Raw genomic sequence first — 23543 nt, 5'->3', positions numbered from 1 at the left:
TCAAATAAGATATCTTAGCGAGCAATTTAAAAAGAAGAAAAATATATACCTCATGTAAGGATCAACACTGAGAAACACTGACTCAAGCAGCAACTCTGCAATTAAAGACAAAGCAAATTCCTGAGCATTAACAGTATGGTAAAGCATAGTTTCCATAAGTCAGTCTTCCAGTAAAAGCTACAGGAATTAAAAAAAAACATATCCCATCTTCCTTTAGGGAAACACTACCAGAAAGGACGGCTACATTCATTAACTTTGCCTGGATTATCACTGTGTTATGAAAGACACTTTCTATGGTGTCTCTGTAGCAGGCTAGCTTCTTTTCAACCCTATTTTCTTTATCTGCCTCCTCTCTCTGTAGAAAGCTCCAGACCCCATAAGCAAAACGCTAATTTTTAATCCTGATATAAAATGCCTTTCATAATCTAGCCAGCAGAGGGTAGTAAGAAACCTTGGCACAGGTCAAATATAACTACTTTACTGCCTTAAACAGAAAGCATTAGGCTATCTTTTCTAGGAAGCCTAATCCACTTTACTGTCGCTAGTTCTTGGGAAATACACTGTTAAACAAACTTTAATTTAAATTCTTATTCACACAGCAGTTTTCACCATTTGTCTCCACCTAATAATACTTTTCCTTGTGTGTGCTGCAGTGATCTAGTTAGTACTAATTATTACTACTATTATTATTATTATTATATTTGTGTGATTAGGCAATGTGAGACTGCAAAAGGCTGCATGCTGGAGTTAGAGGAAGTCAGCCACTGTTTTAAAGGCTATTATCAGAAGGCAACGTGTCTTAAAACCCACCAAACCCTTCAGCATACGTGTTCATGAGCAATCGCCCTTGACTGCTAAGGTGCCTGGCTTGCCACAAGCCATGCCAACCCATTTTCAAAAATGCAAGCCAGAAAACACACAAACAGTTCTATGGATGCACAGCCATTTGTCAGCAACCAGACAAACTCCAGAAAAATAAAAACAGGTGGCACTCCACTTACGTCCATCTTTCAGGTTTGGTAGCTCTATCGTTATTAGTTCTAAGTCACTGGCTTTGGGTAAACCATCAAAATGCTTCTTCAGAGCCCAGGCCTTGGCAGTCACCATCCTGCAAAACAAACAGCACAGTCAAAGAACACCTGTCAAAGAGATGCCCAGTGATGCTGGGCTGGTCATGGGGGCTGGTTGAGACTTTATGAAGCAGAAAAGTATCTTGATAACCTGCTATTACACAAGACAGACTCTGCTTGCATCCTATGGCAATATTTCTGTATGAAGAAAATGTCTGAAAAGCCCCTTCATTCCCTAAGCAACCCACAGCTCCCTGCAAACTGCCAGACCTCCCTGTCTGCTGGTAGCAAGCCCTGGCGTGCGAAGTCAGCCCCAGCAAGATGTACAGCTCCTGCTCTAAAGAAACTGAAGAGGGGAAAATCTACTAGTTTAAGAAAATAAAAAATCCCAGAATCAAACCAAACACACACACCAAACCAACCACACAAATAAACACCCCCTCCTAAAAAACAAACAAACAAACAAACACAAGACACTTAAAACTCACCCTTTTGCATCGATTACATGAGATAAGTACTGAACGTAAACTTTTACAAGCTGGAACAAAAGTGTGAGGAATACAAAGGCAAGAAAGACCTCTCGCTATGACACCCCCTATGTTGAAAGAAAATACTTCTCCAGTTGCCAAGGTCAGGGCTTGGAACTGGAAGCATACTGTCACCAGCATTTTCTATACAAGGTGGAAACAAATTGTTTTACCCTCATAGCCCCTTTTTCCTTCCTATAAGCAAGCACATCAACAAAGGCAAAGAAAGAGAAATTTATACTTAGAGCAGGAAGGTGGAAAACTGTGTCTTCTGTTGTAAAGGCCTGTAAAAAACCTTCTGCACTGGACTCAGTTGCCGGCTGGACTCCTTCAGTCACACACAGCTTCTAAAAGGCAAAACCACCTGCTTTTATTGACTGAGTAAGTACCACCCCCAGTGCATTTCCACTGGAGCAAATGTAAACCCTCAATAAACTTGTCACAGGGCATACTCAATGTGATTCACCTTTCTCCTACTAAGATTTGAAATCACCCTTAACAGACTGCCCCAACTCAGCGGCCAGCCAAGCTGCACAGGAATGCAATGTGCTGAGCCAAATAAGAAAACCCCATAGTCCTAGAAACCCTGAAATACGGCAGTGTGGAGACTGAAATTATCTCCCAGAGCAGTTTCTTCAAATCACATTTTACCCATTCAGCCCTAAAACTCTTAATTGAAAGTGAATATATGTCGTGCTTGAGACGGACAAACGACATGGACCAAGTTCTTCCAGGATGAAAGTAGTAGATACCATTTATTGCTACAAGTGCATTTTTATACAATTCTACCAGTTCATGTGTCTTTTCACTATTGGTTACAAGTTACAGCACTAACATCTCGTTGGCTAATTTTGCTATCATCCATGTTATTCTTCTATCCCCTTCTCTCTCACAGGTACATCTCTCCTCTCTCACGGGTACAAATCCATATCTCTGGATACTCCTTTACTCCCATCCTTCTCAAGGGTAAACCTTAATATCTTCAAGGCTGATCTCTACTCCCATACTTTCTGTCAAGGATTCCGCAGACCCGCTGCAGTTTCCCACAAATATAGAATTAATCACTTAACGAATGATACATACATATACCACTATGACAAGTGTGAGAAATGCAGTTGTGATTCGTGCTGAGATGTTTAATGTTTACAGATGTAACCAAATGAGGCACGGACTCTGAACCTGGAAAAAGGGAAGGTGGTTAAGTTCTATGTAAACAGTTATGAAACTTGTTTATGAAGTTATATTGACAGAGGGAACTAACATTTTAAGGGTTAACTAAACATATAATGGGTGCCTACTAACGAACTAACACTTTAAGGCTTAGCCACACAATAAATGCTTAGTTTAGAGCTTTATGTAAACTTATGTTAAGAAAAACAGAACCACATCCAATGCCAAGATAAGTAGTTTTACTGCACCTAGCTGTAAACTTGAGGAGACAAGATAAAGAAGATTTACAGCAAAAGGGGGTGCCAATCTGGTTTCAATCCACTTGGCAGCTTGGGTCCCAGTCAATTCAACATAATGAGCCAAAGGTAAAAAGTTCACTGTGACGAAGCTGAAGGAGTCTTCATCCAAAGACCCCCAAAGACCCCTCCTCAAATTCACCAAGTGACACTGCGCAGATGCAACAGGGGAGGGTCAAGGAGGGGCTATGGAAGTGGTTATCTGAGACTCACTTTATGAATATGTATAGGTGTTCCTGGGGTTATTATGAATATGTAATACCTTACTGTATTTAAGCACACTTCTTATTGTTAAAAGGTGTGCGTGTTGGGCAGAGTGAATCCCTTGTGCACCCAGCACTGTTTTGCTTATGCTCTAATGAACACGTTTAAAGAATACAATTAAGGAATTGCATTAAACGTTGTTTATCCATAGAAAAAGTGTAAGTTATTTATTTCACAAGGGAACACTATAATGACATTTACAGTGTGAGATGCCTGCAGGCTCTCAAAGGAGACATGTACCCACATCTGTACTCTGCCATCTTTGATGTTCCCAGTGCACCCACCAAAGGATCAGAACTGGTGGGGCTGGGCCTCTCCATGCTGGGACTACTGGCATTGCAGAGCCACCTTAAGAGACAGCAGAAACCTTTGGCTTTTTGCCTCAATTGCTTGGAATAAGGCATGTGGCATGTGTCACATCCCACTCTCAGATACTAGTGAGTGGGGAGAAATGACTCAGGTTTGTGGGTCCCCTTTGATTGGAAAACAGTGCATACAGTACTTAAGACCCACAAAGAAAAGGCTTTTATTTTGCAGCTTGGCCCAAATGGTATATGATTTGGTGGCAGAAGGATTTACGTTACTGTCGAGGGTTAAGATTGCGGGGTGACAATAAAACCCTGGCAGATGTGTTGTTAACCTCCTCTCCTCCCCCCACTTCCCCCTTTTGCCCCTCCCTCTCCCCCTTCCCACTCAGGACAGGTGATAGAGAGGGAAAGAAGGACAGAGACAAGAGAGTTGGAAAAATTAAAAATGTTTTACTAATGCTACTGATAAGAATAGAGAAAATAATACAAAATATACAAAACCAATCTTCAAGAGTCTCAGCAACTGCAGAGCCAGCACCCAAAGTCCTGGAGTGGACTCTGCAGCCAACCGGAGCTGGATTCAGTCTGTCACTAGGCCTCAGTTCGCAGGGACGTCTAGCAAGGTCCTCCTAACGTCGGCCATAAGGAAAAGGGACGAGATCCTCGTGAAATACCACTTTTATATGAAGTATTCACGTGAATGGCATGTTATACACAGTTGGTCAGTCTCTTGGTCACCAGTTTCTCGTTGCCCCTCTCGTGAGATGTGAATCTGTGCTTATCAATAAGTTTGCATTCCATTGCTATGTTTACCAAAACATGTATCTGGTTCTCCAGGAAAATGCAGCCAACATGAAGGCTTTAGCTGACAGGCAAATTCACTAAAAGAGAAACTTGGTTTTTAACAAAACCAGGACAGTTACTGTAGGTTTGATTGGTAAACATTAGAAGTTTGCAGGATATGCGGGGCTGTGAACTTTATGTTACTATGTTACATATAAAAAGGAAAGCAAAAAGGCAGAAGTAGGCGGAAGAAAGAATAGAGAGATTTCACAATCCTTATGGCTCCGCTTTATGTGTGATGGAGTTTGCAGTCTCGGGTCCAGCGATGTGCGGTGTCCTCTGGTGTCTTGTTCAGTTCATGTGGTGAGAAGTTCATGTGGTGAGACTGGTGGGCAGAGTAGTCCTCAGGATGGGGGGTGGGCACCACCAGTGCTTGTACAAGGTGGGCCTTTACAGCCCTCTGCATTGCTTGCTTGCATCACTTCTGGTCTTTTGTGGAGGTGTTGTGAAGGAGAGGAAAGTCTGGGGGGAAAGGGTGATGGCGAACGATCGACAAGTCTCGGGACATGTTGAAGGGTCTCAGCTTTTCCCCTTTGTGCCATGCAGGGTGTATCAGAAGGTGGAGCTATGTGCCCTCCAGCTCGTCCCCCACCTTGTGTATTGGACATAAACGCGGGCTGCTGGCCCGATCTGTGGCTCGCTAGCTTGTCGTTGATATGTAAATCGCAGTTCACCCTATACTCACTGTATCATCTCAATGTTTTGGCCATTATTCTTATCAGTACCTGACAGCATGAGAGGAAACTTTGTCCAGGGACTGTCTTCAGCTTTTATTTTTCATGTGAAAATAATTAAGTGTAATATGAAGGGTGGAAAGCGTGAAGAGACCAATACGTAGTGGCAAAGACTAAACTACTCATTAGGAACATAGACCTGAGTAAACCAACAAAAGTTTTCAAAATGTACAAACAAGGACCAGGGAGAACAGGGTGAGCTCTCTGTAATTTATTATAAAGGAAAAGCCACAAGATCCAGTAATTCAACAGCATTCAGCAACTTTCTGGGATGAGTCAGGGATATTCCTGGTCCTTCCATGAGAAAGAAACACGGCACAGGTAAAGGATTCCTGAGTTACAAGTGTGTGATGGGGAAATCATCTATAGCAGGGCATGTACAGAAGCATAGAATAGTGTGAGTCGGAACGGACCTCCAAAGCTCGTCTAGTCCAACCCCCCTGCCATGAGCAGGGACATCTTCACCCAGATGGCATTGCTCAGAGCCCCGTCCAGCCTGGCGTGGGATGTCTCCAGGGATGGGGCATCCACCACCTCTCCGGGCAACCTGGGTCAGTGTTTCACCACCCTCACTGTAAAAAACGTCTTCCTCATGTCCAGCCTGATCTCCTCTCTTTTAGTTTAAAACCATTACTGCTTGTCCTATTGCAACAGGCCCTGCTAAAATGTCTGCCCGTCTTTCTCACAGGCCACTTTTAAATACTGAAAGGCTGCAATAAGGGCTCTCCAGAGCCTTTTCCAGGCTAAACAACCCCAACTCCCTCAGTCTGTCCTCAAAGGAAAGATGTTATAGTGCTCTGATCATTTTTGTGGCCCTACTCATCAAGCTTATTGTCAAAGCATCCTGCATTCATCAAATAAACAGCCAAAATGAGCATTCCTTACATCCCACATACAACCACAAGAATCGTGCTCACAGAAAACCTATCTGCAGCAATTGCCACCGGACCTCAAAAAAAAAAAAAAAAAAAAAGAAAAAGAAAAAGAAAAAAAGAAGCATGTGGCACTGCCCTGGCATTCCCATCTGCTGCTGTACTTGCTTTGGTATAATTTGGTATCACCGTTGCTTATCTGTACTTTTCAGTGACAAAAGATACTGTGACAATGCAGCAACAACAAAGCAAACTCAGCAAAGGGTCTTACAGGAGCAAAATGTGAGAACAGGTTAACACAAAACTGACCACACAAGCACGAGAAGGTGTTTGTCCCAGAAGTGTGTCCTGTGTCTGGACACAGGTACCCAAATGCTCCAGCCAGGAATGACCAGGGACAAGGGATGGTGGCCAGGCTGGCAGCCATGAGCCAATGTGCCAAGAATGATTCAGAAACACTTGTCTCCCATACAGTCCCACCTCTGTGAGTCATCAGTTTTGAATCCTCACTTTTTGTCTCTTTTGCCTGTGTGTCTCAGGGCTCCAGCCCCGTTCTTTACATTCCCACCATCATGATGATCTGCAAATCTAGGTGCCATCAGTGTTGGCCATTTCTGCTTTCTGTGACACACAGATTTTTCAGCAGAGCAATGACCCTTCCTCCAAATGATACTGAACAATTTTGATTACACTTAGGCTGAACTTTGAGAACAAGACAGATTTTCTGGTGACCACTTCTCATCTTTTACTGAAATTGCAATTATTATAGCCATCTCAAGGCTAGTGATGTTTTCCATAGGCTACAAAACAAAAAGCCCCAAACCAACCAAACAAAAACCAGAACACGGACACGTGCTTGATGAATGGATTCACAAACAAACTTCCAGGTTAACAAATCAAGATTATTTTGTATTTTTAGATATAAAATTATAAGGACTGTTAAGGAATATGTTGCTTAAGAGTATTAAAGAACTCTAAAGCACAAACAGCAGTGATGCAACACATGATAGCCACAGTCTCAGGTCTAAGAACAGTAACCATTGTGGTATAAAACTATTTTATTGTCAGTGTCAGTGGGTTCAATTAATACATTTCTTTTGTGTATTTTCTGTAGGAAGTGTTTCCTCAGCCATTATAATCATTACTGCAAAGCAGCTATGATAAATACTTGAGAAAGGACAGTCCACAAAGATGATAAAAAGACTCTTCTAAAAATAATTCACTTCCAGCAAGTCCTGGGGGAAAAAAAAAAAAAAAAGGAGGCGATGAATTTCTGTCTGATATTCTTACAAAAGAACCATTAAAGCTTTTCCTGAAATTGAAGTCCAAAACAGCATTTATTCTGATGTCCTTCAAACCCTTCTTGTACTTTGGTCTAGCCCATCAAGTTATCAAGAAACAACGCTTTACATTAATCTCTATCAGCTTTTTTAATAAAGTCATATATATATGAAACAGCTTAGACTCACAGCTTTGTGCACTAACAATATAGGTAAAGAAGAAAAGAACCAGTCTATGTTCAGACACTGCAGTTAGTGCAAACTGAAGCAGAGATGCAGGCAAAGCACCTTCACACAGGTTACTACAGCTCAATCCTCAAAATCACCATGGGGAAGGAGGTTCACAATTCAAGGGAAAATAGGAGAGAACAAGGAAGAGGTGAAAACTGGGATCCCATAGAAGAGACTAGCAACTGGAAAAAAAAGGTCAGGAATAAAAGAGAAGACAAACTAATTTGAGAAAATCAAGAGAGTTTGACAGGAGGCAGAGGAGATGGTGGTGATACCTGGAATTTGGGAATATTTGCATTAAAGTAGAAGAGTGGTAGTGCTTTCAAGGAAGGAAGTGTCAAATCAGCAAAGTTAACTTTCCTTAAATAGCTCGAACTAACTTTTGTATCCTGTGTGGTATGGTTTCCTAGCCTGGGCTTCCCCAAATCCACCCTTGAGGACAAAATCATCTTAGAAGCCTGTTAGTTACAAATAAGTTCAATTCAAATATCAGGTTAGTTTAATAGTTCATCTTGCTGCCAGTCACAATTAATTTGCAGATACGGCTATGGTACTTGTTTCCTTTCATCTTCATTCTGAAGCAGGAACAGCTATGCTCACAGCTACATTGGAAGAAAACGGTATGATTAAAAGCTGAGTAAAGTAGATCTCTCAGACATAATCAGTTTGTAGATTGGTGCTGAGGAAAAAAAAGCCAACCACCACAACAGCAAATTCATTCAGGAAGACGTGATCTCATCTAGTCCTTTCCTCCAGACCCAATTTACACACTCTCCTGCAGCATTTCAAAGCAATCTGCCAGGCACCAGCATAAAGGACTTTCTAAATACTTCTACAAAGTACAAACAAACTAACATAAAAGGACTTCTTGGCATTAGAGACTGTCAAGAGAGACACAGTTCAGAGGCTATCATGGGATTCCCCATACATGACAGGATTATTGATTACCTGGGAGTGAATATTGCCTCAAATCCTAAGTGCCTGCAAGTCTTAGCAAAACTTGTCTATTCCTCCCCTCTGGTTTAGCTACTACAATGCTCTCTCAGGAATTGTTTCCTGTGGTGTAAAACAAGGTAAAGGCGCACCACCCCCACACAACTTCTAGCAGACACTAGACTTCCAACATCTGAGCAAGCATGACGCTGCATTATTGAACAGTAAGTCTGCAACTTCTCCTCCTTATGCAATACTATGAAGCCCTGGAAGGAGGTCAAAGATTGGGGGTGAGCGGTCACCGCCTAGCAGAAAGACTGTGCTGCCCTGCACTCTATTCAAAGGCTGTAATTCCAACAAAGGTTCAAAAGTCCTGCTGCAAGTGCACATGGGGACAGGAAAAGGGAAGCCAAGACCCACACTGAAATGGGGCAGTTGCCCTTCAGCTTTTAGAATCCGCATGTAAAACAACAACCTTAAGAACGATGTCTGATAAGAAAGAATAAACAAGAATATGCAGGCAGACAGGACAGAGCAGGTGACCTGAACTGACAAACCAAGCCAAGGCTAAGGGCCATCTGTGATTCCCTGGTCACTGCAGGACACTCTTAAGCTTCTTTCAAGCACTCTATTTCCCCCTTGCTTAAATATTGATATGGTCCAAGCACATGCTGCAACATCGGTAAATGCAGTTTCATCAAAACTGTTGAGACATACTGCAAGGTAGCGTCACTTTGTGCATTTGCAGGGACATGCCTCTTACTGCACTACCCAGAAAAATGTTTCATTTGCTTGATTTTACAGCTGCCAAAGAAAACTCAGGTTTTTTAAAAGCTCCATTAAGCTTAAATTTCTTGAAGACTCAAACTAAACCCTAAACTTCTGACTATGGCAAGTAATTTTAGTTTAGGAGGAGAAAGACAAGAAACCTCAGGCTGGTATCTGATGTTCTAAAGTTACTGCAAGAGCTTTGGGACTTACTAAGTCTGACTGCTGGCTCCTCCTTTCCACATTTCTCATTACTTACCTCTACAAAGGTTAAACACCCTTGTCTCTTTCAGTGTAGTGTAATAAGACAGCCCTGTGCACTCCAACGGGAACGCACAAGCACACTTTCAAGCACCAGAAAGCCCCTGAATCCTTCTCCTGAATTTCTGTAATATGACAAGGGCAAGTGGCCTGTTGGTCACCAACACAAGTGAGCTAATTGATGATGTCACACCTGGGCTGTAGAGGTGTGCACTGGTGGAGTTCGCTGTCCTGAGGGATGTGGGACAGCAAAGAGTAAAGTCAGGACCCTGGATTTTAGGAAAGCCACCTTCCAGCTCTGCAAGGGGTTAGTCAATGGGACCCCTGGGAAACTGCCCTCAGGGACAAGGGAGCAGAACAGAGCTGGCAGATCTGTAAGGAGGCTTTCCACAGAGCTCCAGAGATCACGATCCCCAGGTGTAAGAAATCAGGTAAGGAGGGCAAGAGGCCAGCATGGCTGAGTTGAGACCTGCTGGTCACACTGGAAGGTGAGAAGAAAATGCACAGGCGGTGGAAGCAGGGACAGGAGTCCTAGGAAGAATACAGGGACACTGCCCGGTTGTGCATATTTTATGCAAGCGGAGATTCAGAGGACAGTCCTTCTCCAGACTTCTGGTTTCTCTGGCTACAGCTTTTCCCACCTGTGAACCCCAAGCATGCACTGGTCTGTTGCACTTGCGTGCTGAGGGGGCTTGCCAGCCTTTTATGGTCTCACTGTCTCCTCCAGGACTCTTCTTTTCTAGGGTTGTAAATCTTAATGGGAATATTAGCTCACAAGAGGAATAGGCTCGAGCAGACAGAAACCTACCAGATAAGGAGACTGCAGCGTCTCCACAGAAGAAACAACATCTAGTGAGTATCCAACTTGTGTAGATTAGAAATGTACTTTAGTCTCAGTTATCTGACAGAACAAAGGTCAGAATATCTAAATTGACTGCTCAATATGAATAAACACCAGCTGAGTGTGGTGGTTAAGGTTTGTTCTTGCCTCCCGTCTCAAACTGTAGGATTAGTGAATTTCAATGCCCTTATGAAACTTTGAACAACTGACTGGGTTTGCCAGTTCACCTGTGGTCCCAAATTTCCCAGGAAACTGATCCATAACCTGCACTAGTGGATCTTGGATACTGTTGGTTGCCGCAAGGAAATCTGTACCTGCTTTAGACTGAGAGAAACATGTTTTTTTCACATGAAAAACATTTTAAGCAAATAAAGCTGCATAAACACAGCCAAGAATCAGATACAAATACGTCCCTTATGCAATCTCCTGTAGTATCCTTACTGCCCAACTGCTGAGATAAATTGGTCCATAACTGGATAAGAAGGTAGAGGATTGCAGGATTGTGCTCAGTGGGACAAAGGCCCATTACTAGTGGCATCCCTTGGGGAACATATTAGCAGCCATAATGTTTGGTGTCCTCAAAAAACACCTGGACCTGAAAGGACAGAGTCCTTCTCCACCACTCGGAACTTGGACAAGCTGCATTTGGACCACCATGTTGAGTTCTTAGCTCCCCAGTACAAGAAAGTCACTGACATACTTGAGCAAGTCCAGTGTAGGGTCACCAAGCTGATGAAGTGACTGGAAAATGTAACATGAGGAAAAATTTCAGAGAAATGGCTTTGTTCAGCCTCCACAAAGCAAAAGCTACAGGGAGATTTACAACTTTATACAGCTGCTTAGCCAGACAGTACTGAGAAAATAGAAACCAGCTCATCTGAGGGGAGTGCACTGCAGCAGGGTAAGACATGATGAATGTAGCTTGCAAGACAGTCTTTTCCAATGATGCATGGAAAGTTTGGAGATTTCCCTCCCCACCCCCTGAACCATGGAAGGGTCAGATATTGGAACAGGCAGTCTCAAGAGATTGTGGAATCTCCATCATTCAAAATTTTTACATCACATGCCTGTAAGCAATCTGATCAGTCTGGGCTGGCTTTGCCCAGGTGTACAGACTACAGGACCTCTCAAAATCCCTACCCTATTATTCTGTGACTACATAATGGTGAAATAAATAACTTATGCTTTTTCTATAGATAAACAACGTTTAATCCAATTCCTTAGTTGTATTCTTTAAACATGTGTTCATTAGAGCATAAGCAAAACAGCGCTGGGTGCGCGGGGGATTCACTCCGCCCAACACGCACACTTTTAACAATAAGAAGTGTGCTTAAATACAGTAAGGTATTACATATTCATAATAACCCCAGGAACACCTATACATATTCATAAAGTGAGTCTCAGATAACCATTTCCATAGCCCCTCCTTGACCCTCCCCTGTTGCGTCTGCGCAGTGTCACTTGGTGAATTTGAGGAGGGGTCTTTGGGGGTCTTTGGATGAAGGCTCCTTCAGCTTCATCACCTTTGGCTCATTATGAGTAACTGGCTGGAACCCAAGCTACCAAACTGACTGAAACCAGACTGAGACCCCCTTTTTGCTGTAAATCTTGGTTATCTTGTCTCCTCAAGGTTGCAGCGGGTGCTGTAAAACTTCTTATCTTGGCATTTGATGAAGTCCTGCTTTTTTTAGCACAATTAGTTACATGCAGCTCTAAACTAGATATTAATTATGTGGCTTAAAATGTTAGCTTGTTAGTAGGCCCTTATTATGTAGTTGCTTAACCCTTAAAATGTTAGTTCCCTCTATCAATATAACTTCCTAAACAAGTTTCATAACTTTTTACATAGAACTTAATCACCTTTTTCCCTTTTCCAAGTTCAGAGTCCGTGCCTCATTTGGTTACATCTGTAAACATTAAACATCTTAGCACGAATCACAACTGCATTTTTCACAATGGCAACTAGAAATGTAATCATAGAATCATTTTGGTTGAAAGAGACCCTTAAGATCATGGAGTCCAATCATAAGCTAACTCTAGCACTAAACCATGTCCCTAATTTCATATTTATTTATTACTGTTGTTTTTACTTATTATTTAACATAGGTTTCTACAGGATATTCTTCAAAATACCTGAAGAACCAGAAAACTCTCATGGGAGATTTATTCAGCATGTACACACTGTAGTTTCTTTCACCAGAATTGAGATCCTGAGAAGAAAAAAAAAAGAACAAAGAACCAAGACTCAACAGTGCTATAGCATGATTTGCAGAAAAACCCCACCAAAACCCAGAAAACAACCCTTACAATATTTGTCTACCAAAAGAGCTTTGTGTTAAGTTCACCCCATGAGATAAAAAGAAACAGGTGTTGCTTTACCAAAACAGAACAGCATCTTTTATATATCTGCTGTGACCATGCTTTTAGTCCGTAAGAGATTCTAGTGAGCACACTAGTGAGTTCCAGCAAACCCACATCTTTCCGAACTATCATTAATGTTGTGCTCTATTATGATGTACTCACTAAAATCAAACCCTTTCCCAATTTTTAAAGTACTAATTTCACAAACCAGTGAAGATACACTATACAATTACCTTTGCAGAGTGACTTCAGAGACAGGAAAGTTATCTGCTATACATTTAGTATAATGCACATTATGGTATAATAATACTAAAAATTATCTTAGATAAGCAGCTGCTAAAAATACCTTTGCCTTCCTCAAACCACATGCTGTATTCATTCCAACATGCTAACTCCATGTTAGGTAGCTGCAACATTTTTTTTCCTTAAAATTAAAGACTATAATTCAAATAGCACATTTTACCATTATGCCAGATGCACCCATTTTTTTAGGGCCTATGAGGTCAAAAGTAGTATGTAGCAACTTAAGAATGGTGAAATTATTCCTCTCCCTCATGTCATATGCAACCAGAGAACATACATGGTTATCTTTATAGTGGAAAGCCTTTCACATCAGAAGTGGTGTTCTGGTTTGACTGAAATCGAGTTAACTTTCTTCATGCAATTAGAAACTCTTCTATTTTTGCAGCTAGCACAGTTGTTGTTTGGATGTAGTTTGAGAATGAGAAGATAACACCCCAGGACAGAACTGATGTTTTTCTTCAAGTAACTTTCCAGTGTTCTTGAGATGGAATAGAGAATGGAAGAACTAACTGTTATCTTAGCTGTTTTCTGGAAGCCATGGTCTTTCTGAGCTCTACCTGCACGTGTGAGGCAGCTGGTAAGGGAGGCACAGATGGGACAGACCTTGACTGACACAGAATCGTAGAATAGTTTTGGTTGGAAGCGGCTGTCAAAGGTCAGCTAGACCAGCCCCCTTACCATGAGTAGGGACATCTTCAACCAGATCATGTTACTGAGGGCCCTGCTTAGCCTGGCCTTGATTGTTTCCAGGGATGGGTCATCTCCCATCTCTCTGGGCAACCTGGTCCAGTGTTTCAGCAACCCCATTGTAAAAAATGTCTTCCTCATGTCTAGCCTGAATCCCCCCCTCTTTTAGTTTAAAACCATTACCCCTTGTCCTTTCGCAACAGGTCCTGCTAAAAAGTCTGTCCCCATCTTTCTTATATGCCCCTTTTAAGTACTGAAAGGCTGCTCCCTCACAGAAGAAGTGCTTGTACAGATAACAGCTTATTCCCACTGTCCCACACATGCTCTGGAAAGTGAATGCAAAAGCCAAGTTATTAAGTTAAAAAATGCAAAGTTATTGCTACACAACACCTGCATATGTGTAGAAGATTACTCCAGGCGCTGACCTGAAGAGCACCCCCATTACCTGCCTGACAGCTGTCTCAATTAACTGGTAGCACTGGGAGCAGTGCATGGACAGACAGACACTGTACCTGGTGTGCAAAGCCACACAGAAGAAGCAGGGGAGCCCAGTCTGCTTTTGGTGCTGGAGCCACTGGTTGAGCCAATCTGGAAAACACCTGTATTTGGTGCTGCAGTAGAGCTGTGAGCAGGCTGCGAGTACCTCAGGCAGGTAGACAAGTGACAGCATGACACAGGCCATGCAAGGCAGCATTGTGTTGACCACCTCTATGGGTATCTTGTACAACTTGTTCTTCTGCTGCCTGATGTACAGGTGGATGACCTGCTGGATCAGGTTGTATGTGAAGAAGCAAAGAGCCCCAGAGCTAAAAAGACAATGGTGTTCCAGGCTCCAAGAGGCACAGGGGCATGTTCTTGGTCTCAAGGGCTGATGACATGCAGTCCATGTCCACAGAGGTGAAGCCCATGGCTTGAGCAATTTCTGCTACAGTGCACTTGGTTTCTTCATTATTTGAGCAAATCAGAACCTGCTTATATTCCATGCCATTAACATCTTGCTTTGTATTTAATGAGAGTCTGTTTTTATGGCGTGTTAGTCCCGTTCTGGTTCTGCTCTGTTGCGGTTGAGTCTGTTAGCGAGTTCCTTTAGTCTGTCCTTTTGCAGTTCTGTCATTTTGAATTTGCCATCTGGGCCTTTCTGCCTCTCTGGTCTTTTCTCTCTCTCCCCAGTACTGGCTGTTAAGGACCATGGTGCTCTCTCTCCTCATGGGACTGGCTGCTTGGTGCAGATGGAGTTGGTGATGAATTACATTCAGTATGTTTGATTTTATACATATTATTATATGAGTATTATTTTGTTAATTTATTGAACTGTTATACACGAGTTTCTCCCTTCCCTTTCAATTCTCTTCCCTATTTGGGGGGGGGTGGTGGTGAAAGTGACCAAGCAGCTACTGTAGTTTTGATCGCTCTCTGGGGTTAAACTGTAACAACTGGTTCTTCTTTATTCTAATTTCCTGGTTTCAGGCTGCAGTTAGCCTGGAAGGAAAAGGAGTGGCTGGAGAAGGTGCATCACTGGCTACTCAGCTGCCAGCTCTATCAGCCACACATTGACAACCATTTCATTTTCTTTGAAGAGCAAGCAGGTGCCACCTGCTGTGCAGCCTCTCACAGAAACTAATCAGGAACTGGCCTTCAGGCAAGAAACATGCAAGCACATTTGCCACAGATTGCAGATTTTTTTACCAATCAAAAATGATTCAAAAATCGATTTTGAAAGATTTTCAATTTGCCAAATAAAAAGTGGCATGTAATAATGCCTATATAGTTACGTGGTGGACTGATTCTTCCCCATACTTCAAAACATGTTTTTCATAGTATGTTGTCCAGATTTTAGCAAATGAACAGCTGACAGAACATCAAGTGACTCCTAGCTGCAGTACCTCCAGCAGCAGGGCTGTCACACTAATGCCTTGAACAGATCAAGCTGTGTTCAATGTAATTCTTGAAGGAAGCAGACAGACAGATAGTTTTCCCCTGTAATGTAAACCTGCAGCCTGAATTATTTCAAATTATTAAAATAACCTTAGACTATAAACTAGGTAGTTCAATACCACTGGTTTTACAGTAGGGCCAATGCTACATCCAGCTGACAGCAAAACACAAACCCCCCTGTGAAACATCGGTCTGTTTTTACAGCACCACGACAGCAATTGTGGGAAAGTAGATGCATTTGGCTGACTTTGCTTTTCTGCTTTGACCAATGCAGAAAAGACTGTTCTTCTCTTTATTCTGCTCGACTGGAAACATTTCTGGAAATCACAGCAAGAGAGCTAAACAGGCATAGATTTTTTTTTTTTTTTTTGGGGGGGACTGTGGGTGGGACTAAGGCCTGTGGGATTTGAAGCACAGAACTGTACTTTAATTTAAATTAAGGGCTATACAAAGACACTTCCGCCGCAGCCTGCAGTTGGCACTCAAACTCCGCAGCCCCGCTACATAGCCCCACACTAACGTCCAAGTGCCTTCTCACCCACCTCGATCTGCCCTCTGTCACGGCCCGCAGTGCCACAACTGCAGCTGCTATCCCTCACAGAAACGAAACAAAACAACCCCTCCCTCACTCCCATCTCCATCTTCCGTCCTTTTCCGCCATTTTCTGTCCCTTCCCGCCCTGCTCACCGGACCTCTCCCGCCTGTCAGCGCTCGAGGGGGCCTTTCTTCTCAGCGCCCGCCTGCCCGTCGCGTTCGCCTGACCTGAAGGTGCCCGCCGTCCCCTCAGACCGAGAGGCCGCGTAATGGATGTGCTCAGTCCTCCTCTGCAATGGAAGAAGGAGCCGACCTAGCCCCTCACTTCTCTCTCCAGGAAGGGAGGTGCTGGGCCGCCCGAGGCAGGCAGTGTCGGAGCAGCTGCCATCAGGCACCGCCTCTAACGGCCGGCGGCTCTCGGCGCCACAATTTAAGTATTGCCAGCGGGAGCCGCACGGCTCATTCCGCCGTTGGAGCCGCCAGCGAGGGCTCGCTTGACGGAGACTGTGAGGAACCGCGGTACCGTCGGAGAGAAGGTGGGAACGGGCGCTCTGGAGGTGTCAGGGGCAGGGCTGAGGCAGAATTCACGGCGCCTGAAGGGCGAGGCTGTCGTTTTCCTGGGCTTCAGCCCGCTGGTGCGGTGGGGCCCAGCAGGTAGCAGTCCTAGAGGCTGGAGGTGGCCTTTGAAAAGTTGTGGAGAACAAGAGAGTTGCTGCTTTAGCTTTCAAAAAGGCAAAGAAGGAGGACCCAGGAAACTACAGGCCAGTCAGTCTCACCTCCAACCCTGGAAAGGTAGTGGAACAGCCTATTCTGGGTGACATCTCTAAGCATGTGGAGGAAACAAAGGTTATCAGTAGCAACATAGGTTCACCAAGGGGAAATCATGCTTCACCAGCCTGATAGCCTTCTATGATGGTGTGACTGACCGGGCAGATGAGGGAAGAGCAGTGGATATTGTTTACCTTGACTTCAGCAAGGCTTTTAACACCGTCTCTTACAACCTCCTCATAGGCAAGCTCAGGAAGTGCAGGCTGGATGAATGAATGGTGAGACGGATCGTTAACTGTCTTGATGGCCGAGCTCAGAGGGTTGTGATCAACAGTACAGAGTCTGGTTGGAGGCCTGTAATTAGTGGGGTCCCTCAGGGGTCAGTGCTGGGTCCAGTCCTGTTCCATCTGTACATAAATGACCTGGATGAAGAGACTGAGTGCACGTTTGCTGATGATACCAAACTGGGAGTGGCTGATACAGCAGAAGGCTGTGTTACCATTCAGTGAGGCTTAGACAGTTTAGAGAGTTGGATGAGGTGGAACTTGATGAAATTCAACAAAGGCAAGTGTAGGGTCCTGCACCTGGGGAGGAACAACCCCCAGGCACCAGTACAGGTGAGGGGTGGACCTGCTGGAAAGCAGCTCGGCAGAGAAGGACCTGGGAGTTTTGTTGGACAACAGGTTGACTGTGAACCAGCAACGCGCCCTTGTGGCCAAGAAGGCCAATGGTACATGGTGTACATTAAGAGGAGTGTGAACAGCAGGTCCTGCCCCCTTATTCTCCCCCGGTGAGGCTGCATCTGGAGTACTGTGTCCAGTTCTGGGCTCCACAGTTTAAGAAGCACAAGGAATTCCTGGAGGGAGTCCAGGAGTGGGCTATGGAGATGATTAGGGGTCTGGAGCACTTTTCTTATGAGGAGCAACTGAGACAGCTGGGCCTGCTCAGCCTGGAGAAGAGAAGGTTGAGAGGGGATTTCATCAACATATTTATAAATACCTCAAGGGTAGGTGTCAAGAGGATGGACCAGACTCTTTTCAGTGGTGCCCAATGATAGGATGAGGGGCAACAAGCACAGACTGAAACACAGGAGGTTCCATCTGAATATAAGGAGAAACTTATTTACTTTGATGGTGACAAAGCCCTGGAACAGGCTGCTTAGAGAGGTTGTGAAATCTCCTTCTCTGGAGACGTTCAAAACCCACCTGCACGCATTTCTGTGTGATCTGTTCTGGTGAACCTGCTTTAGCAGGTGGGTTGGACGAGATGACCTCCAGAGATCCCTTCCAACCCCAACCATTCTGTGATTTTGTGAAAGTGAGGCTCCACTTCTGCTGGGTTCTGAAAGAACTGAACCTTTGCATTTCCTTCATTGGCTGGTGGACTAGCAGCCGGGTTTGTGAGAAACCAGGCTTATGCCACAATCTTCATACAAATGTCACTATGAAGTCATGTTGCTTAAAAATGTTGAAATATAGGTTATTATTGGGCTGCTTCCTGGATCTGGGGTCTGCTTGGAACTTTTCATTTATAAATGCAGAATCTTTTTGTTGTAAAAGGCATGTGTTCTTTCTATTTTATCACATGTTTATGTGTTAGCTTGACATGCAGTATGATTAATTTGCTTCTTTTTCTTTGTTTGAAGTCTGTAGGATTATAATCCAGATAACTTCCTTCGTATTCTTGGACGACTACTTTGCCAGGCACCCTAGGAACACAGAGAAGATGTACATCAAGTCAATTGTTATTGAAGGGTTTAAATCCTATGCTCAGAGGACAGAAATCAAAGACTTTGACCGATTATTCAATGCCATTACTGGTTTGAATGGTAGTGGCAAGTCCAATATCTTGGACTCTATCTGTTTTGTGTTGGGAATCTCCAATCTGTCACAGGTAAAGAGAGGGGGTGCATTTAGAAAGGTCTTTCTTCTTTCAACAACATTTCATATTACTCTCTTGAGTAAGCTCTGATGGAAGCCCTGAAGTGGTACTTCTATCAAAACAAAATAATTTTATTTATATTGACTTTTCATTATGTAAAACTTGGTCTCTGTCATTCTTGCTCACATTAAGATTGAATTACAATTTCATCAGTATACTAAAGTAGCTGAAACTATGCGACTTAGAGCATTAGATCTTTTGCAACTAAAGACACAAAGTTGTTTATTTGTAATAAACTTTTTCACTTCTGGACTGGGTCTTACAATTTGGCCAGCTGGTTCATCAGAAAAAAAATAAAAAATTGTTTTTCATTCAGTGCTTGCTATTTAAAGATTATATATCTACTTTATTCTTATTAAATATTATGTACTCCAAGATCAGTTTTACTCTCTGTCTTCAGGTATTTTTTTTCCCCACCACCTGTAACTGTAGATAAATCCACCAGACCTACAAGAAACACTTTCTGAGTACTTTTTCTGAGGACTACCTTGTGAATCCTTGGGTGTATTACAAGGGGGGTGGTCAGTAGATCGAGAGAGGTCCTCCTTCCCCTCTACTCCGCCCTGGTGAGACCCCATCTGGAATATTGTGTTCAGTTCTGGGCCCCTCAGTTCAAGAAGGACAGGGAACTGCTGGAGAGGGTCCAGCGTAGGGCAACAAAGATGATTAAGGGAGTGGAGCATCTCCCTTATGAAGAAAGGCTGAGGGAGCTGGGGCTCTTTAGTTTGGAGAAGAGGAGACTGAGGGGTGACCTTATTAATGTTTATAAATATATAAAGGGTGAGTGCCATGAGGATGGAGTCAGGCTCTTCTCAGTGGCAAACAATGATAGGACAAGGGGCAATGGGATCAAGCTGGAACACAAGAGGTTCCACTTAAATTTGAGAAAGAACTTCTTCTCAGTGAGGGTAACAGAGCACTGGAACAGGCTACCCAGGGAGGTTGTGGAGTCTCCTTCCCTGGAGACATTCAAAGCCCGCCTGGACACATTCCTGTGCGACCTCACCTAGGCCTTCCTGCTCCAGCAGGGGGATTGGACTAGATGATCTTTTGAGGTCCCTTCCAATCCCAAACATACTGTGATACTGTGATACTGTGAATACAAAATGCTTTTTACGTAAACTTACTGGTGACTGACCTAGACATCTGGCTTTTTTTTTTGAACATGTATTCAGTTTTTGTCAGGAATCTCATGCAGAAACAATTAGCTGACTCAGTAAAATTTGACTAGCATGGTCTGTCTAACAACGCTAGCACCTTGCAGCTCCTATATGTCTGTCTCTCACATTAACTCTTAAATCTACTACTAGGTCTGCATTTTTTCATTAATTTGTCTAAAATTTATAGCAGTGCACTAAAGCTGCGTAACTCATTTATTTCAATAATGTATTTATCTGTTCCAGGTGCGAGCTTCCAACTTGCAAGATCTCATTTATAAAAATGGGCAAGCTGGAATTACTAAAGCAACTGTGTCTATTACCTTTGATAATACTGACAAGAAAGTAAGTCCACTGGGATTTGAAAATAATGATGAGATCACCATCACTAGGCAGGTGAGTATGACATCTGTATTGCTCAGTAACCTGTATACATTTTTTACTATGCTCAGAGTGACTTTTCAAGGAAAAAAATAAATAATTTTTGAGTGTTTGCAATTGAGGCAGTGCTTCTACAGTGTAGTTAGTAACACAAACTGTAGAAGTAAATCCAGTGTACTAGATTAAAAAAATCAGAATTACTGGAAAAATAAGTTTAATGTTGTTAAATGTATTTTATCAATAAAGTTTTCTATGAACTTGCAGAGAAACATCATAATAATAATAATAATGAAATAATGTTCGTGAAGCAAGTTATAATTTTCTGATTTGTGGCTGCTCCTTCTGCTTTCATATTTTCCTCTTAATATCTTAAATATATGTTAAATTTGGTATCCAGGGAAAAAAATACTTTCATCTTTCTGATTAAGATGTCTCTGAAGGTTTTTAATTAAAAAAAAAAAAAAAATTGAAAACATGTGGAGTTTGGAAACTTTGTAAATATTGCCCTCAATGACTGACCTTTCTTATGTTTTACTTAGGTATTTGAAATGTCCCTTCAGTCAACAAGAATCTGTTTTGATGTTCTGTATAGCATACGTATATACATGTATGCAAAGACATAATATATGTGATTCGCTCAGATGATTTCTTTATTACAACTGCTATTCTTGTAATGCCAAGTCATTTTTAAATCACTTACATTTTCTTCCATTTCTTTTCCTTGTCCAGATTATCATGGGAGGTAAAAATAAGTATCTTGTCAATGGCGTGAATGCTAGCAGCACTCGCGTGCAGGACATCTTCTGTTCCATTGGACTCAATGTCAATAACCCTCACTTCCTCATTATGCAGGTACTGTGTGCATCTTTATAAAATCCAAAAAGAATAGAAGTTGCACTGAACTTGAGGCAGGCTAGATAACGGAAGAACACTTAGTTTTCTCATCAGAGAAAAGCAACTTCTTATCGAGTAAAAATCAGGTGTCTGTTAAGTAGTTAAGATTTCTGGTGCGGCAGAATTTGATCGTAACACACATGTCATGTAGCATGAGACTTCATGCAGCAATCTTTTTCTAAAACATGTTCCAATTGTATTTTCTTTTTTGTCTCTTTAACAGATAGCTATTTCTTCTATTATTATGATAAAAAGACAATTATTTTCTATCCTGTTACATGTTTTCCACAAGTGGGGTTTTTCGAGGTTGGGGTTTTGCTTGCTTGCTTTTTTTTTTTTTTTTAAACTATCATGTGGTACACAACCACTGTTTTATTTTTTTTTTTTTTTTTTTCTGTCACCAGGGTCAAATTACCAAAGTTCTAAATATGAAGCCACCGGAGGTAAGAACATTGTGGAATTTTTTGTCTGAGGTTTTACTGTTTTGTTTTGTTCTGTTTTAAATGAAAAGAACCTATATGGGGTTGAGATGGGGCAACAAAAAATGTATAAGAGGGAGAGATGAGATGTTCAACACAGATCTGAGTTGAACCCATCTAACATACCAGATAACATCAAGTTTTTGTTGCATTGTTTTATTTTAGATTTTAGCTATGGTTGAAGAAGCAGCTGGTACTAGGATGTATGAATGCAAGAAATTAGCTGTCCAGAAAACCATAGAGAAGAAAGAAACCAAACTCGGAAGCATTACAATGGTACTAAAATTTGGAAAGCATACTTTCTTTTATATTTGTTGAAGATAAATGAATAACTAGTGTAGTATGTTTTTTTATTTGCGGAATATTTTATTTCTGCACCTGGAACTAGACATGTAAGAGTCTTAAAAATCTGAATATAAATGTTCTGGGTTTTGTTTCAGATCATAAATGAGGAGATCACTCCAACTTTACAGAAACTGAAAGAGGTATGGAAAAATTGGAAGAGTGGTAGGCCCTTAAAGTGCTGAAAAAATACTTTCAGCTACCTTGAAACTGTAGGTGGTGACTAAAAGCTATCATGTTTTCAAGCTTTGTAGAATCTTCTAAGAGAGGTAAAATTTGTCTTCTGTCCAAATAGGGAAATTGTGACATTCAGGACTTCCAGAAAATCCTAGAGGAGGATGTAGGGAGAATGAAGAAAACAAGAGAACTAGATAAGATATATTTTTATCTTGTACTTTTACTACTTAAACTTGTGTCAAGTGATATTTCTGCTGTACACTCAATTGTGCAAGTATTGTTTTAGCTAAGATTTTTCCTAAGCAGGTCTGCAATGTACAATACCAAATGTATTACTTAACATAAAGAATCCTTCCTCTTATCTACAAGCATTAATGTTAGTAGACATGTTTAGAAGATTTCTGTAACAGTCCTACTTAATATTATTTTACATCAATTTTACAGGTTTTTTTATTTGATATCTTTTCAGGATCGAGTGTCCTATCTAGAATACCAAAAAATAGCACGAGCAATAGACCAATTAAGCCACTTCTGCATAGCCTATCAGTTTGTTATGGCTGAAAAGGCAAAGACTTCCTGCACTGAACTGTTAAGGAAAATGCAGACTGATGTAGAGAAAAGTCAGGAAATGATGGCTGAAAGTGAAAAGAAGATGGAACAACTTAATGAAGAAGTTGAGGAGATGGAAAAGGAAAAGGCTAAGGTAACAGAGAACAGAGTCATGCTTGTTTGAACTACAAGGAGTTATAATATATGAGAAGGGCATTTATTGAGGGTGCCAGCACACTGGAACAGGGTGCTCAGAGAAGTTGTGGAGTCTCATTCTCTGGAGACATTCAAAACCTGCCTGGACACATTCCTGTGTGATCTGCTCTAAGTGAACCTGCTGTAGCAGGTGGGTTGGACTAGATCAGGGATGTCAAACTCATTTTCACCAGGAACCAGAGTAGTTACATTTGTACATGTGCTAGTTTGACTGAAAATGAGTAAATTTTCTTCATGCAGTTAGGTTTCTAACTGCATGAAGAAAATTCTTATTTCTTCTTCATAGCTAGCACAGTCATTATTTGGACTTAGTTTGAGAACAAGAGAGAACACCCCAGGACAGAGTTGCTGTTTTTAATTGTTCTGGTCTGAGAACCAAGGGTGTTCTGAGTGTTTTGCCCACAGGTGTGAGACATTGAGG

The 23543-nt window shown here is 42.2% G+C and overlaps 1 protein-coding gene and 1 long non-coding RNA gene across 6 annotated transcripts in view; one reads left to right on the top strand and one right to left on the bottom strand.

Annotated features, from left to right (window-relative positions):
- LOC136114769 (uncharacterized) lies at positions 1 to 16580 on the bottom strand. Of its 3 annotated transcripts, none has more exons than XR_011736336.1 (6): positions 16377 to 16580; positions 14262 to 14965; positions 12532 to 12608; positions 1839 to 1944; positions 1002 to 1108; positions 1 to 95 (listed from the first exon to the last, which is right to left on the bottom strand). It is a non-coding gene; the product is annotated as an uncharacterized lncRNA (long non-coding RNA). The 3 variants fall into 3 exon arrangements; XR_011736335.1 differs by having other exon boundaries at positions 16372 to 16579; XR_010653146.2 differs by lacking the exon at positions 16377 to 16580 and adding an exon at positions 16227 to 16365.
- SMC2 (structural maintenance of chromosomes 2) overlaps positions 16522 to 23543 on the top strand; it is a 24904-nt gene continuing 17882 nt past the window's right edge. Inside the window, exons 1-8 of one of the 3 annotated variants that reach the window (XM_065861365.2) lie at positions 16525 to 16754; positions 18632 to 18879; positions 20331 to 20480; positions 21195 to 21317; positions 21764 to 21802; positions 22004 to 22114; positions 22279 to 22323; positions 22827 to 23060. In XM_065861365.2, coding sequence (XP_065717437.1) covers positions 18712 to 18879; positions 20331 to 20480; positions 21195 to 21317; positions 21764 to 21802; positions 22004 to 22114; positions 22279 to 22323; positions 22827 to 23060 — 870 coding nt within the window. In that variant the 5' untranslated portion in view covers positions 16525 to 16754; positions 18632 to 18711. Of the gene's footprint in view, positions 16755 to 18631; positions 18880 to 20330; positions 20481 to 21194; positions 21318 to 21763; positions 21803 to 22003; positions 22115 to 22278; positions 22324 to 22826; positions 23061 to 23543 lie in introns of all 3 variants that reach the window. The other 2 variants (XM_071801715.1, XM_071801716.1) reach the window with 2 other exon arrangements.

Source organism: Patagioenas fasciata, chromosome Z (assembly GCF_037038585.1).
Source record: "Patagioenas fasciata isolate bPatFas1 chromosome Z, bPatFas1.hap1, whole genome shotgun sequence".
Lineage (NCBI taxonomy): Eukaryota > Metazoa > Chordata > Aves > Columbiformes > Columbidae > Patagioenas > Patagioenas fasciata.
This window is presented reverse-complemented; position numbering and strand designations above follow the sequence as displayed.